This window comes from Nicrophorus vespilloides, unplaced genomic scaffold, assembly GCF_001412225.1.
Source record: "Nicrophorus vespilloides isolate i.1.1-1 unplaced genomic scaffold, Nicve_v1.0, whole genome shotgun sequence".
NCBI classification, from domain to species: Eukaryota; Metazoa; Arthropoda; class Insecta; order Coleoptera; family Silphidae; genus Nicrophorus; species Nicrophorus vespilloides.
Window position 1 is genome coordinate 17334 of NW_017095947.1, and position 17212 is coordinate 34545.

Consider the following 17212-nt stretch of genomic DNA (forward strand, 5'->3'; position numbering starts at 1 on the left):
ACTAATTACAAAACAAGCTATGGTAGTTATGTAAACTATGCAGATTAGTAAATAATACGTCATGATTTAATGACAACCGACAAGGTACTAGGTTCAAAACCAATTTTTCTCTTTTAATTAATATTTAAAGAATCATAAAAACTTTTTAATTCCTATGGATATGTTTGAAAATATGTGTTAATTAACGAATTTGGTAAAAGTAGCTAATTGAAAAACAACTTATGGTGGCCATGGAAACTACGCACATTCTGTAAGGTAACTGTCAAATTACTTGTTTAGTTACCAGTCTTAATGTACAACTATAAAATATTAAATAAAAACAGTTCTATTTGTTCTCGACTCTGCGACGATTTTTTTTAATTCTATTTTATTTACAACTCGATCCATCTTGTACGATGCAGATCCTTTTCTCTCATTCTATCTTTGGTTAAGCCATTTGCTCCACACCCTCGCATCCTTCCTTCCTATTCCATCCTACTTTTTTTTATTCTCACTCCTCTGGGAGCAAGCGACCGAGCCGCGCTCTTTACTCCAACGTTCCCATTCGTCTTTCTCTACATTGGATTTCAGCATCCTTCAGTATTTATTTTTTGTACGCTCCCTTTCGCATCTCCACGACAAAATCCTGCCATGATCCTTTGATGTTTTTACACACCTCATGTTCTTTTAGTTTTAGTTAAAACGCTGCTCAAGCGCGTTTAAAAAATCAACACTGCTGCGTTCATTCAATGTGAACTCAAAACTTTTGCCACGTTTTATCTTAATTAATTAATCAACTTTGAGAGTCTTCTAAAATTCAATTATCCAATTTATGTATATTTTATGATGATGAAAATTTTCTTAATTTTCACAAGAATCTACATATATACGTCGCTTTTGGAATTATTAACTCATGAAGACATTATTCAAGTGTTTCAAGAGATTGGGATTAGATATTCTTAGAATATATGACGAAATTAATGGGTTCTAAATCCTTTGAAACTCCTATGAGAAATTGCTTATTTCCTATTGCCATTCTTCTTCGTTTCCTATATATAAGTTATAGGCAACCAGTTATGCATTTAATGGAACAACAACTGTAGGATTTTCAGCTTGCATAACATGATCATCTAGTAAGCGTAATCAATTGGATCATATTAAAATAACAAAGTAGCATCGATTTGCTGATGCAGCATTGGTTACGAAAGATGAGCAAGGTGTCATAACAAAGCATCATAACCTAAAAATAAACATTAGTAGTCAGAAAATTCGTAAATATTATGCACAAAGTGCGAGTTTTCATCGAGTATTTACAATAAATATTATTGTGAGATCATTGCCCATCGAGAGAACATAAAGTTTATAGGTGACATCTTACATGATGATCGACAAGATGAGTGTTTCCCAACAGGAGTTGATACGTAAGAAGTTGGAAAAGGATTCCAAACTGTTGCTCTTCATATGCAAATTGAAATATCCGAGATATGCATCATTTATATTTCCTGTTTATATGTTACTGAAGTACATTAAGATTAAGAAGAGCGGTAAGAAGTTTCAGTTGCGTCAGGTGCCTCAAGAATTGATAAAACAATTGAGCAAATCGAACGCCTACGCTGATGTGAATAATTGCGTAATTGTCGACGATGGTTACTGGAAGGCCATCCTGAATGAAGCTCTTTACGTGAGGATCAAGGCCGGAGGGAAGTCGCGCGTGGCGCAGGTGGTTTCCGGTAAAGTTGGAGATGAAGAAGTTTTGATTTCGGATACGCTGAAATTCAATTTGAAGATGGAAATTGGATCTTTGGCTCCTGTTAGTTTCGAGAGTATTAAGATCGCTTCGCAGATTTATGTTTCGCTCGTGTCGTCTCCTCACAATCTTAATGCTCTCTTGACCGATACTCTTCTGAAGAACTACTTCAAGTGTCCGAAACTGGTGTACAAGGAGGACGTTATTTCTATAAGGCTACAAGATTACGCTCCCGATCATTACTACAGCAATCCCAAATTGAACGAAGCGGAATGGGTCTATTTCAGGTGCAATAAGATTACGTTCTCGTACGGCGATGAGTGTCCAGGTGGCGAAGGTTGCTTGGGTGTCGTCGGACCTACGGGGCTAATACAGTCGGCGGACGTGCAGAGTTCGCTCCCGCCGCGCTTGCAATCGATACGAGACAGAATTGAAGGAAATTGCACGGATAATTTACTCGGTCTCTATCCCGAGGGACTGTCGTTGTACTTCCGGCAGCTGGAGCGCGCCGCAAAACCCTTCCTTAAAGACAGTAAATATGAACAGTAAAGTACACGGCGTAATCCGCAAAACTCTAGAGACGTGCATGCATTTTAGATAAACTGAAATTGAGGGCGACCATCCTGCTGCAGGGCGGTCGTGGATCCGGGAAGAAGCTGATACTAACATCGTTCGCCAAGAAGTTGGGTCTGCAGATCTGCAAACTCGGATTGAACGATCTGACGGCGCACGCTTATTCGCAGACAGAAATCAAGATGAGAAACGCTTTCTTCAAAGCAAAACTCTGCTCACCAACAATTGTTGTCATTAACAATTTCGAGGTATACCAATTGTATTTGAAATTTTACAACATTAAAAACACTGGAATTTTTTTAGAATTTTTGCAAAAACAACGAAGGTCAACACGATTCCCGCATCATCAGCTACTTCGTAAACGAACTGAACAACCTCTTCAGCAACAATAAGCATCCGGTGATATTGGTATGCGTCAGCAACACAAAGGATTTACCCTCCGAGCTGAGCAGAGTCTTCCTCGAGACGATCACATTCGAAGCGCCGAATCAAACGGAGAGATCGCAAATTCTCGAGTGGATCGTCGCGAAGAAATCGTTAAAAGTGCGAGCGAATCTTTCGGAGATTGCAGGAAAAACGCACGGATTTTTGTACGAAGATTTGGAGGCGCTGGTATACTATGCAAATAAGAATTCGCTGTTTGCGAAGACTGAAGCTATCACCGATAAAGATTTTGAGTATTCCATGGGTTAGTGTACATTTATGTGATTGAGTTTAGAAATGGTATATGATGGAATTTCAGATGTAATGCAATCGAATTACACGCAAACCGTCGGTGTTCCCAAGGTGCCGAAGGTCCAGTGGTCCGACATCGGTGGATTAGAGGATGTTAAAAGGGAAATTATTAATACGATTAATTTGCCTTTGAAGCATTCCAAGCTTCTGCAAAGCACACTTCTGAAACGATCAGGTATGAAATCCTGTTTAATTACAACTGTGGGCAATTTAAGTTAATGTCTTGAAAAATAGTAAAGACGAAATCTAATAAATAATCTATATTGTTCTAATACTAAAAACAATAACATAAAAAAACGTTCTATATAACGTTTTTTTATGTTATTGTGTTAATTAATAGGAATTTTACTATATGGACCACCTGGAACTGGGAAGACGCTGATTGCAAAGGCAGTAGCCACCGAATGCAACCTCTGCTTCCTTTCGGTGAAAGGACCTGAACTGTTGAACATGTACGTTGGACAATCCGAGCAGAACGTTCGTGAAGGTACAGTAACAGACTTCAATGATTCAATCATCTTTAATATAAATTTTCAGTGTTTGAGAAGGCTAGACAGGCGTCACCGTGCATCGTCTTCTTCGACGAGTTGGATTCTCTAGCTCCAAACCGCGGCATGTCCGGAGATTCCGGCGGAGTCATGGATCGTGTGGTTTCTCAGCTCCTCTCCGAAATGGACGGCCTCAATGAAAACGGAACGATCTTCGTTATAGGTCCATAAACAACATTATCTAACGTCGCAGCAAACTAGTATATATATCTCTACTTTTAGGTGCGACCAACAGACCGGATTTGATCGATCCTGCGCTTCTTCGGCCAGGCCGATTCGATAAGCTCCTTTACGTCGGGCCGTGCACGGACAACCCGTCCAAAGTGGCGGTCGTAAAAGCGTTGACCAGAAAGTAAGTGTTTCTCAATATGAAGAGAATCTCGTGCATTTCACGCGTTTTCAGGTTCAAGTTATCCGAGAAAGTCAATCTGCAGAATATTGTGAATACTTGTCCGGACAATGTCACCGGTGCAGACTTTTACGGGATTTGTTCGAACGCCTGGATGACTGCAGCCTGTAGACTCATAAAGAAAATCGAGAAAGGTAACAGCATTAAATAGAACCACAATTGGGTTAACTCATCACTTTCTTTCTAAAGGATCAATAGAGAAGGTCGACGAGCTTACCCATGACAGTGTGGTGGTTACACTCAAGGATTTCGAAGACGCCATCGCCAATGTTAAATCATCGATAAGTCCAGCCGATTTACGGTATTTCGAGAATTTACGGAAGGAGTTAAATACTAAAAACTAGAAATATTATAAGGGTTTTACGCATTGTTGATTTTTTAAATATTTAATAAAAATTTTAACTAAGAAGAAAAAGTTTTTTTTTTGTTATATTCAATTTAATGAATGAAGTTTTCAAGTTCAATAGTAATTACAACTACTTCTAAATATAATTATGAAAAACTTTGTTTCTTTTTTCCAATATATCATGAAAATTATGCTTCATCTCTTGTCGTTCAATTGAATAACTCGTACATAAAATAATGCTGCAGATGATAAATGTAATCTGGAGTATGGCAGTTGTTTTTTAACCTTTCGAGTACATTCCTTTTTAGCGCAGATAATCTGAATAAGTCCTCAGTACAACGAGCACGATCCAACATCTAAATGCCATCTGCTTGATTACTACATTAATTTGAGAATTTTACAAAAGACAAAAAAAACAACTTGACAATATTAATGAAACCTATAAAAGCAACACAAAGAGTAATCAAAAAGTATATGAGCAATTAATACATTTGTAAACAATTGACCCTTACTTCAAAACGTTTGATATTCTATTTTAGTGTTTAGTTTTATAATTGTAATCATTCCATTCTTGAAAACTGACATGTATAGATTTAGAATGTATCAAGTATTGTAGCAAACATTGTATTTAATCTAGAAAATTTAATAACACCTTTTCTATAATAGCACTTTTGATAATTAATGGTTGGCCATGTCTTCTTGTGATATTTTAGAAGTTTCTATAAATCTTTTCTTAAAAATCCATATGAATTGAAAGTGGAGAACTTTTGTCGTGCTTCAATAATTTGTTTAGTTTTATGTTTTAAGTTTATAAATCTCAGAAAATCAAATAATTTGTATATTCAATTTACTATATATTGAGTTAGTTAACTTGTCATCAAAGTAGTTTGGATTTATCAACTTGCTCGTATCTCAAAGCAATTTTCCCCATTGAAATAAATTGAAATGCCATTAATCCAACTTATCAAAAATGCTTCGAAAACGAGGGAAACAAGAACACAGACTGAGGTGGAAGAAACTGTATCTCATCTCAAAGCAAAATATCGCACGCTCGGCGGCTCGTATTTAAAAACACTCGTATATCGAGGTACCACTGTATATTAATTTTAATTCAGAGATGTTTTATACCATTGAAATTATGTATGTATCATACATGAAATAATGTTTACTAATTATGTATTAATTTTGGAGTTAAAACCTACTTAAGAAATGGTTAAACTTTAGTTTTGCTTTAGTAATTAGAAGAATGAATATGTTTTGGGAGAAATAAATAATAGGAATTTGATTAATTGTAAAATATATTATTATTATTACATTCACAGCCTTGAACAGAAAACAAAAAGGATTACATCTAAGTTACATGCAACTAATATAATTTTTTGATACACACAAAAAAAAATAGAGAAGCAATCGGTCCGTAACGTCTGCGTCGCCGTTTCATTTAGAACAAAGAAACGACGCGAGAGACTTGGATATATCACAAACATACGAAGAAGAAGTAGAAGAAAAGAAAAACATTTGCAAATTTAACAATTGAAATCTATCACAATCAGTCTATCATTATTATTGCAAATAATAATAATTGATTTATACTATAAATAAATAATTAAATTATTAAGAATGAATATAATCACAGGTGAACTTGTTGTTGATTTTTGTTGTAAAAGAATATCATATCATAGTAGCATTACTGGATCCCGTAATGTATGTACCTTTCGCACCAAGCGTAGACGCCGTCTTCGTCGCTGCAGCACATCGGATAAACCAACGGGGATTTCGTCTGTTTCGCGCATTTCTGGCAAGTCTCATCCATTTTGGCCTGAAGAAGTAGTTAATATGTTAAACATTAGCTGATCAGAAGAAATGCAAGAGAACTTACGACTAAGCAGAGTTCCCCCTTCGTCGAAATGTCCCTAGGTCTCGCTTCTATCGAGTTAATCAGGACACACAGCGCTGCTACGCAAAAGACCACCACGATCTGAGAGGGTAAAAGAGAAGAAAAAACGTTAGTGAATGAATGAATGAAAATAAAACGAATCTAATGACGTTTGTTCTACATATTTAATTCAGGCCATCTGCGATCAATCGTTCTCTTTTTGTCTTCTTCTTCTTTACTGAATCGATTTGCATTTGATGAATGTTATTATGACTTTGCGACATAGATTTTCTCTCTCCTCTCTGTCTGTTTTAATTACTTAATCCGCGCCAATTATCGCGAATAATTTCCAAACCGAAAAACATGATTAATTGCACATGATTATTCCGTCCATCTGAGTCGAATTTCGCTCTTTCTGCAGACGATCAACGCTAATTAAAACCCGATCCAATTTATTTAATCGCAAACAAACAATTTGTTGTTTCCACAAACACCCGTTATTATCTCGCACTCATTTCCGCGTAAACAAATTTTGTTATTCAAATATTTCCCATTATTCTCCCAGTTTTCTCTACTTTTCACCGAAATTAATTAATGTTAAGTTAAATCTCCAGCCAAATCGATTGGTTGCGTTTTCTTTATTTTTTTTTACTACTGCGGTATTTAATCGCATAAAAATGCATCATCTCTTGACCACATGCCGCCTCTCAGATCCGTTTGCAAAATTTAAAACAAACGAACGCAAAAAGAAAAAGAGACGAGCGAATAAGAATAAATAAAACAAGTGCGATTACGAGTGGAGAGAAAAGAAGGCGCGCGGATTACAATTTGAAAGTTTAAATTTAAAAGTATCCATACCTTTCCGTTGCTTTTGCCCATTTTTTTTTTATATTTCTCTGTGTTTCTCGTTGTAATTGTGTATCGAAGAACTAAACTAAATAATCGGCGACACTGTGAATAAACTGTTACGTTTTTCTTATGGGTTTTTTTGGTGTTTGAAGCGCGGTCGCTGCAAATGCGGATGGATCGTGTTTTTAATACCGCCGTGGGGATTCGAGTGATACTAAAGATAGAGGAGGAAGCCTTTTGATTTATATATGACCTATGAATAAAGTCCAAATAAAAATTAATCGCTGTGTGTATATATTGCGAGAGAGTAGTAGTAGCAGGGACGGCGACGCCGACGGAGGCGGAGGATCGAAGGAAAGAGAGAGAGAGAACAAGGTTTTTATGTTCCAGGAAATGAACGGACAAACGGGAACTGCTACTACTATATCCTCTTCGAACATGCAAATTCTTCACTCATCCACAACATCTTTTCATTCGTTCCTTTCGAAAAGCTCATTTCTACCATAATTTTATCTATGATCTTCATTTCGAAAATAAGCATGAATTATTTCCTCCAAATGAGAATAGAAAAGTTCCCGAAATTATGGTATATTTGCACAACTCATAAAATAACTCAATCTGGACCTAGAAAATTATTCAAGCAAACATTCATAATTTGTTTCCTAAAAAGTTGATTTAGTATAAAAAAAAGATTAATAATAATAAAGATTTCATGATGTTGCATTTAGTTTACTTCGAATGTTCAATTTTGTCTCTTTTGCATAACATGATGAAACTGAATATCTTCAAACAGGTAGAAAATATTTTCAAAGAGTATTCAAAAGTCAAAATGTTGTATTATGTATTTATTTCTAGAAGTTCATACTTTTACATTAAAAAAAATAAATAATATTCAAATTAACGTTCTGAACTTCTTAATTATATATTTTCATAACTTCTTTTCTGTGTATCTTTCTAGACAATATACAGTAGGGTTTATACAAAAACCGAATTAAAAAAATTTCGAATCACAACTTCTCTACAAAAACCGGTTAAAACCAAATCAGGTTTTCGAAGATATTTCATGAATTGATTTTTCTATTATATCTTCTATTCCATACCGTCCGACAATTAAGAATGAGACTTCATTTTTTCCCGGGATTAAGAATCTCTGGACACCGTAGATTATCTCGTAGTTATGTCGTTGTGGATTCTTAGAGGGGTTTATCAGAGTTTTATTCAACTATACAATAGTTGATCACATGGATTATTAACTAACAGCTAAATTCTCCTCTTCAGTTAGTAATTAAGAAGTAAGTGCTCTTACCTGGACTCTCCAAGAAAGACCATTTTCACACTTCAACCCTCCAACTAAGCTATCTTCTCAGTTTGCCCCCTAGCTAAGACTAAATTATATAATACAAAAGTGTCGTCTTATGTATGAAGATGTACCGAATACCAAATAATGTTCTAAGGGTACAGGCTAATTTGCCATGTAGGCGCCGGCGGATGTACTTCAAAGGCGCCGCTGTCGGTAAGGTCTAAAGGGTGACAAATCTTACAATTTTTTATGGAGATTAATTGTGGGTGGCATAGTTTTTATAGGTAAATGCCCGACTTGTAACAAACCACCCCTTTAAGAAAGTTGCGTAAATGGGTTGTAAAAACTAGCAAAGTATGAAAAACCAAAAGAGTTTCTCCAAAAGGGAGATGTTCGTGGGAATTTTCAATAATACTGTACTTATTGATACACAGTACATATTAACATATATATCGATAATTAATAATAACGTGATTGGACACAACAAAAGTTTTAAAAAAACAATAAACCCTAATATTAAGTATATACAAATGGAAGTTACTAAAGATGATTTAATTTCCGTATTTTAAGATAGTTTTTAGTCTGATTGGGTTCCGGAGTTTTCTATCTTTCTTTTTAGATAACATCAAATATGAGATAAAATAAATGATTTGTCATTGATGACTAATTCCGGGCAGACAGATTTGATGTAGATTTGATAAATCAAAGGTCCAAGTACACTTCCTTGAGGCACACCTGACTCAATTATAACAAAAACATGATTACAAATATTAATCGTAGATGAATTTCACTTTTTTTTTATCTTGACTTTACAAATGAGCATAAATCAAAAACCCTTTTATGTAATATATTCAATGAAAAGAACAAATTGTACAATTTCTTCTGCAACTGGGAAAAAAATAATCTGTTCATTTGTAAATGTTGCTAATGCATTTTCATTATTTAAGTAATTTCCAGTGTCTTCTAATAGATTCGTTTTTTCGTAATCTTAATGTTTCTGGATATAAAGAACAAATTATCATCTTTTATTTAATGTTTATTTTATGCAAATTAAAGAAAGCAAATTCTTTTGATTATTTTCCAATATCTTCTAAGAAAACTTGCAATTTAATGTGGTTTTTGTATAAAAAAAAAACGACAAATTAAGTTGGTATAACTATCATAAGTAAATGACGTAAAGTTAATTTAATAAATAAACATCCGTATTTCAACTTTCAATTATTTTTTTAATATTATTAGTAGAGTCGGTTTCCATGGAAACACAGCCTTCTATGATAAAATATATAATTCTCATTCTAATTTATAAGTGTTAAAATACGTTTCATTATGTAACATAATTATATTTTTTGATATAAAACAAAATTAAAAAATAATTAATGACAATGGTCTAATGTCATTATCGCCTATTGTCATTAAGTATAACTATTATAATAAAACAGAGATAAAGTTAAGTTGGTACAGATGTCAGTGGTATGGTAGTAATTATCAAGTTGGCAAATTTAAGATACTTGATATTATTTACTTTACTATTTTACTTTAGTTAAAACTATACAAATTAATGGACGAAAAGAACAAATTGTACTGTTTTGTTTAAATCTATGAAATTAACAATTCCTTCTGCAACTGAAAAAGTAATTTCCAGTGTCTTCTATAGATTCGTTTTTTTTCGTAATCTTAATGTTTCTGGATATAAAGAACAAATTATCATCTTGTATTTAATATTTATTTTGTGCAAATTAAAGAAAGCATCAAATTCTGTTGATTGTTTTCCAATATCTTCCAATAAAACGACAAATTAAAAAGAGCAAATCATACTTTTAAAACGTGCATGTAACTTTTCTTCCTGTAACTGAAAATTGCTTTCGATTGCAGATAGAATGCTGCAGATAGTTCATTGATCTATCGATCTATTCTCGACGATAATGAATCATAATATATAAAACGAGAGGAGAGAGCAGAAAAAAAAAAACAATGTTGAAAGTATACAACAAGCGAACGCACATTAGGTAAATCGATTCGTTTCTGCTCCATTTCTAGTCTACGAATGTTATCAGTCGGCCAAAGGTCGTACCTTATTTTGAAGATCAGCGGATAAACCGAGATCTCCGAGTTCGACATATTATTATACAAACATCGATGATTAACTGTATCAATCAATGTGTTTAGAATCTGTTTTACCTCCAGGATATGCCACATAATGTTAACAACAAATTGTCTTCATTTAACACAACAATCTGTCGTTTCTCTTAAAGATGCAATCATCATTTGTCCATGAACTTATCAATTATTATTTTTTCTTAAACCGTTTCCTTCCAGATTATGTATTTATATCGCATGCAGATAAAGCAGTTAAAAAAATAATAATAATTCGAACAACTCCCTAAACTTCTTGTGATCTCATTTTGACAACATGTTTACCACAAAAATCTAGACATCGCTTTTCTATCTCATCGAAAAAATGTCGTTCAGCCATAAATTGAGTCGCATAATCCCATAATTACATTTACAAAATTATTGTCTCAAGATTTTTAACGAATTGTAACAATATTATTGTAGACTTGTAACGTTCTAAATATTAAAACTACAATGCGAAAGATTCCTTCCTTATTATTCTTATTAATTAACAAAATCCAACAGTTATTTATGTTTCATTAATTGTATGTTTGCTTGGAATAAGTTATAATTACTCTGTTTGTTTATAAATAATATAATAATTGTTTACATTCTGCTCTTCGCGAATCTCTTTCTTCGGAATGTCGAATGGTAAGCAATTAATTCTGATGGTTAATTTCCAATCGAATTAATTGGAATCTTCATCTTTGTTGTCTTCCTGTCTATCAGTAAACTCATACGAGACGATCCAATAATCAAAACAAAATAAATGCAGACATTATTGCATTAACTACTATGAAATCAATGATGATTTCTTTAAATCAATTAGTCAGCGCTTGTAAATATCTTTCTGTATCTCAAAACTCTCGAAAAAATAAATGGTAATTAATAGTGTCTGTTAGTTTGGAACACATAAACACGTCCTTATAACCTATTTAATTAGGGTAGATTTTTAAGTGTTATAATTCGTTTCATTATGTAATCACAAATTAAGGGATTAGAAAATTTTAAAAACAAATTGATGCAAAGTGACAGTTTACGTCAATTTGACATTAAATTGACGTGAAGTTAAGTTGGTATAACTATCGGTGACAGTACCAAATAGAACTCATCAGCACAGAACATGACATATCAGAACGTCATACAAGAAAACAGGTCTAAAAGAATAGCGAAAAACAGTAATAAAATAGAATAGTACAAAAAAAGAGGACAGCATAGAAACATTTTATTTGGAAAAAATATTGATTAAAATTCACGTTCTGCGTTATCATGATCATAACACCATAACTATCATAAGTAAATGACTTAATGGCGTAAAGTTATGTTGGTATACCTGTCATAAACATCTATATTTCAAATGTCATTTTTTTTTTTTAAATATTATTAGTAGAGTTGGTTACCGTGGAAACACAGCCTTGTATTGATAAAATATATAATTCCCACTCTAATTTATAAGTGTGAAAATACGTTTCATTATGTAATTTTTAAGAATATTAAAAAGTAATTAATGCAGAGTGACTTAATGACAATAGGCTAATGTCATTATAACCTATTGTCATTAAGTATTACTAATATAATAAAATTGACGTAAAGTTAAGTTGGTACACTCTAATTTATAAGTGTAAAAATTGGTGGCAATCGCAAGCCCGACAACCAAAATCCCGTCTATCGAAATCCCGACGTTTGAAATACCGAGTGTATCGAAATCCCGATACACTTTTATTATTATAAATTTCTACAAAAACATTTTTATGGTAGTCGGGATTTCGATATAGTCGGGATTTTGATATAGTCGGGATTTAGATATATTCGGGATTTCGATATAGTTGATATTTTGATTGTCGGGATTATGGTAGTCGGGATTTTAATACAGACGGGATTTCGAACGTCGGGATTTCGATACACTCGGTATTTCGAACATCGGGATTTCAATAAACGGTCTTTCGGTTGTCGGGCTTGCGATATAAACCCTTGAAAATACGTTTCATTATGTAATTTTTAAGTAATTAATGCAGAGTGACTTAATGACAATGGGCTAATGTCATTATAACCTATTGTCATTAAGTAATACTATTATAATACAATTGAAGTAAAGTTAAGTTGGTACAGCTATCACTGACAGTATTTCCAATTATTAAATTGTCTTATATAAGATACTTGACACTGTTTACTATGATATTTTACTTGAGTTAAAACTTTACAAATTATTGTAATAAACAAATTAGCGGAAACAAAGTTAACTTTGAATTCAAACATCAGACATTGTTGTTCCGCTTCTTTATTATTATTATTTGGTTTGGTCCAATACTTATCTCAAATTTTCCATGTGAGTCACTAATTAAATATGTGAACCAGGATGTTGTAAATAATGACATTTCAGTTTGAAAATTAGACATATATTTGGTAACAAATAATTTTTAAAAATCATTTAGTATATAAAGAATTAATTTCATTGCTTAAGTTAACATATTGTTTTTTTTTGTGAGTTTAGTTTTATTTCCAAATTAGTATAATAGAAATATTTCTATTATTAACTTTCTTGTTAATAACATGTTTTTCATTTGATCAAATTTGGGAAAAGCTTCATAAATAAATTTGTTATTCAATTAAAATTTCGTTTACATCAAACACTTCTATTAATTACGTTTCAATTCAATATATTAGGAATACTTTTTCTTGGTCATAACACACATTTTTTGACGTTTTGACGTAAGTTGACAGCTGCCAGTTTTCTAAAAAATTAAAGCAACCCGGTAAACTGTTAACCGGTTAACAATATTACCGGTACATTTTGATAAGAAATACCGGTAATTTAAAAAATCACATTAAATTTGCGACCATATGGTTTCCTAAGAAAATTGTGACAGAATGTTTAATAGTTTAAACATTTTTGAACTATATTGAAAGATGTCAAAAGAAAACTAACTTTGATATAATCTATTTCTATTATACATTTAATTATATAGTCATGTATTGTATACTTAGCTTCTATTGCAAAGTTATAGAATATTCTAATAATGTAATTTCAATATATTAAATTGATGAAAATTTTCAGTAAATTTTGTATCAAATCGACGATAAAATTTCGTTCTAAATTTATTTTCGAAATTGACTAATCATTATTATTGATATATACGAGTATGACTTTATAGAAATTTATTATCTATATTTGTCAATTGTGAAGTTCAACTTAATCGACACTATCAACTTAATCAATAAAACATAAAAAACAAGTTCGAAGTATCATATTAAATATACCAAATAGTATACAGGCATCCCCCGACTTACGAACTCTCGGACTTACGAACAAAATTCTAACTTGTTACAAGGTATAACTCCTTGTAACAAAATTTAACTGTGCAAAGAAAAATTGATAAATTCTTTAATAAAATATAATACAAACTATCTGTTTTGTTGCATTTGTGATGTCTACATTGAATAGTATTTGTAAGTAAGTAAAAACCATGATAAAGTGTGACTTACGAACAACCCTTTAGAACGGAACTATTTCGTAAGTCGGGGAATACCTGTATAGGTAAACACAACAAATAAACAGTAATAATAGTGACATTTCATTAAACTTTTATTTAAGAGAAAACTAAATATAGCGAAGAACGATAATGACATCATTTTACTAAGTACTTCAATTTAAATTCTCGGATAAATAGAACAACTTCTTGATTGCATTTTATCAATATTGTAATTCATGGAATTTCCAATCGTCAATTACTTAATGCCCCACATTTGGTTACTATCTAGTCTCGCTTAGTCAACATTTTATAAAAAATCACAGATTCAAACTTTGATTTTAATTGTTTACAATACAAAATTTTTAATACCTTTACTTAAGTAGACTTAAAGTTGATACCTCAAAAATTAGATATTTACACATTAAAATTATAATAAATTTCTATTTGATAATAAAATTAATTAGATTAGAAAAAAAAACTGTGTGTTTTCAAACTATTTATAAAGTTTTTTTTTGTTTATATTAACGCCATCAAGCGAATAACATGTTTTACTTAGTGAATTAGCAACAATTAGACAGCAGGAAAAAAAGAGGTTGTAATAGTCGTGGCAAATATTTTGAAGGATTTTTTATCGTTAATCGGCGCGACGATTAAGCATCATTATCAGAGTTATAGTTTGCGCGTGTGGCCTTTGCTGGTAGCAAAACAAGAAAAAAAATTGTTTTCCTTCACTCTAACTGTCCATAAAATGTATAAATTACAAAAAAAAAAAATACACACAACAAGAACCGGAACCTTTCATTCATTCATTTGCATTTCCAAAATTACTAACTGCAATCTCCAACATTAATCTAATCGTAGTTTTATGTGGGTTAGTGCATTTTAGGGAAGGTTAGTTCACCGAATCGAGATGTTTCAGCTTCAAGGAGAGATCTATTTCCGTTTCAGTATTTCAGTGTTTAAAAGTACAGTAAAAGAACTTGCAAAAGTTTATAACTTTCGAGTTGTTTGAAGGTAATAACTGTAAACCTATTAAAGTTTTAACAACACGCTGTAAAACAAACCAGTAGGTTCGTATATCATCAAATTCAATGCGTTTGTTACAGTTGTTTATTTTCACACAGTTGGTTTTCATAGAAATTAATTAATGTCAATATTTATCTGAAACTATATTCATCTTTTTTTATTATTCGAATAACGAACACATTAATTAAGATTTTTCTATTTACATCATAGGTTTCTATAGAAACGTTCCTATTAATTATCTTTAATTAAAAACAAACTATAAATTATAATTAACAAATGTTTTAGAAATTCTCTCTTTTATTTTCTCTCTAAATCATCGAATCTGAAAGATTTATTTAATTTTCTAGCAAAATGAATTAGACATAACATGCTAAACGTTGAGCCAAAATATAAATATTCGAAACGGTGACCAAATAAATTCCACGCAGCTCGTTTTAAAGGAACGAACAAAGTCCAATTTAGGATGCAATTTCGTGTAAACAAAATTTGTAATTTTCAATCGAACATAAAATCTATACATAATTTCATTACTAACTGTTAACATTATTATATAAAAGAAAAAGGAACAATTCTTGCTTGTTGTCGATTTAATTGTAAAGAAAACTTTATTTTTCATATACTATAAAACAGATTAGTTTCGTATAGTCCGGATTGTAAATGTCAAAGCAAACTAAATTTTATTATTAAAGTTTTAAAAAATGAGTACACAATATTACTTTTATATACAAAAATCATAGGTTTCTTTGACAATTCTCTTTTGTATATTTAGTCAGGTTTCAAAGAGTCCTGTATATTTGCGAAACCGCACTACGCGAGGTATTGCATCATTTAATTTTGATAGTAGATTTGTATAAATGTCATAAGCTTAAAAAGTCTAACTAATTCATAAAGCAATTGGCTTCCAATGATTTGCATTTAACACCAAATAATCATAAGATTAATAACAGTCAATTATAGTAAATGAAAGTCATTATTATTATTATGTTATAACTAAGTATACAATAGTAACACATATAATCAAAGCTTCTATGTTGAAACAAAAATGTTTCTATGGCAACATTTTCAAACAAGATATACCTGTCAGTTTTACTCAATTCAAAAAAAAAGTTTCTTAAATGTTCGATAAAACTCGAAAACTGCAATTGTAAGATTTCCTGAAAAAGTTTCTGGTGAGGTGAGTTTAATGTAATAATAGGTGAAGTAGAAAGTTCTGAGCGTTTTTCATTCATTCATGTATACGTTGCATCTTACCATTCTATACTGTGACTGTGAAAAAAAGTTCTTTGACAATTTTGTGTTTAGTGAATCCAGTTGTGTGTTAGAACGTTCCAAAATAGAGGTAAAAAAAAGAGAAAATTTGATACATTCTTCAGTACTACTACGACCAAGGGGAAAAGCGGAGCAGGCGGCCAAAAAAAATGTGTTGTTTATAGGCCCAATACAGTATCGAATGCAACAGTAAAGAATTCCCTTCTGGTAATATGGACGTCGAAGATGAGACATGCTCTGGTAGGCCAATCGTCGAAAATGTTGATAAAATTATGGAAATCGTCGATTTGGACCGGCATGCAAGCACTTATTCCATCGTCCAGGAACTGAAGATTAACCAGAAAATCGTTTGGAATCATTTGCTTAAGGCTGGTCTCACGAAGAAGCTCGATGTATGGGACAAAAGGCTCAGAACTTGTTACTTCACCCAATATTTCTTAATTTATATCGATAACACAAATTTATCATATTTGATGCATAACATAAAACATGTTGTAAAAAGCATTCTCAGATCATAAAATTAAGCAATGTTTCTATGGCAACACATTGAATGCTAGTAACAACTGTCAAGTTGAAGAAACGCAAATCGTGAGAATTTTGCCAGAAATTCGAATGCATATTTACTACTAGTTCAAACCTAAGCTTGTTGTTCCCAATTACATCAAACGTGCATTGCATTATGATAATGCGATATATCTGCAATTTGCAAGTAACTGTTTAAAAACAATCTCATTTGATTGGATTGTTTTCACTTTCTACAATGCAGATATTGTAGTAAATGAGTCATTACGCACGGTGTAAATAATAAACACACAAGAAAAACATGGTGAAATCAATTTGGCGATTTTTTAACGCGCTGCGACTTCTTCGTTTTATTTTATTTGGCACAGACAGTGCGGAATGTTAAACGATTACTTAACAAGTGTTTTAGCGTTGATAAGAGCACTTTTTTCTTCTTTTTCTCTCGCTCTCC

General features: G+C 32.1%; 2 protein-coding genes across 2 annotated transcripts; one reads left to right on the forward strand and one right to left on the reverse strand.

Annotated features, from left to right (window-relative positions):
• The first annotated feature begins 1099 nt into the window (after nt 1-1099).
• Nucleotides 1100-4352, forward strand: LOC108568956 (peroxisome assembly factor 2). Its single transcript, XM_017930308.1, has 9 exons — nt 1100-2258; nt 2324-2547; nt 2603-2987; nt 3042-3209; nt 3375-3521; nt 3572-3745; nt 3805-3934; nt 3986-4125; nt 4181-4352. The coding sequence occupies exons 1-9, from the start codon at nt 1358-1360 to the stop codon at nt 4333-4335; spliced, it is 2424 nt and encodes an 807-aa protein (XP_017785797.1). The 5' UTR covers nt 1100-1357; the 3' UTR covers nt 4336-4352.
• A 1615-nt stretch (nt 4353-5967) lies between these two features.
• LOC108568957 lies at nt 5968-7352 on the reverse strand. The gene is made up of 3 exons (XM_017930309.1): nt 7072-7352; nt 6217-6315; nt 5968-6156 (listed from the first exon to the last, which is right to left on the reverse strand). The coding sequence occupies exons 1-3, from the start codon at nt 7090-7092 to the stop codon at nt 6025-6027; spliced, it is 252 nt and encodes an 83-aa protein (XP_017785798.1). The 5' UTR covers nt 7093-7352; the 3' UTR covers nt 5968-6024.
• Nucleotides 7353-17212: the final 9860 nt, after the last annotated feature.

Coding starts and splice junctions, on each gene's coding strand:
- LOC108568956 (XM_017930308.1), top strand. CDS start 1,358: ATGATGATCGACAAGATGAGTGTTTCCCAACAGGAGTTGATACGTAAG. Junction 2,259..2,323: donor AAAACCCTTCCTTAAAGACA/GTAAATATGAAC, acceptor CATGCATTTTAG/ATAAACTGAAATTGAGGGCG. Junction 3,746..3,804: donor CGGAACGATCTTCGTTATAG/GTCCATAAACAA, acceptor CTCTACTTTTAG/GTGCGACCAACAGACCGGAT.
- LOC108568957 (XM_017930309.1), bottom strand. CDS start 7,092: ATGGGCAAAAGCAACGGAAAG. Junction 6,316..7,071: donor TGGGCAAAAGCAACGGAAAG/GTATGGATACTT, acceptor TTACCCTCTCAG/ATCGTGGTGGTCTTTTGCGT. Junction 6,157..6,216: donor AGGGGGAACTCTGCTTAGTC/GTAAGTTCTCTT, acceptor CTACTTCTTCAG/GCCAAAATGGATGAGACTTG.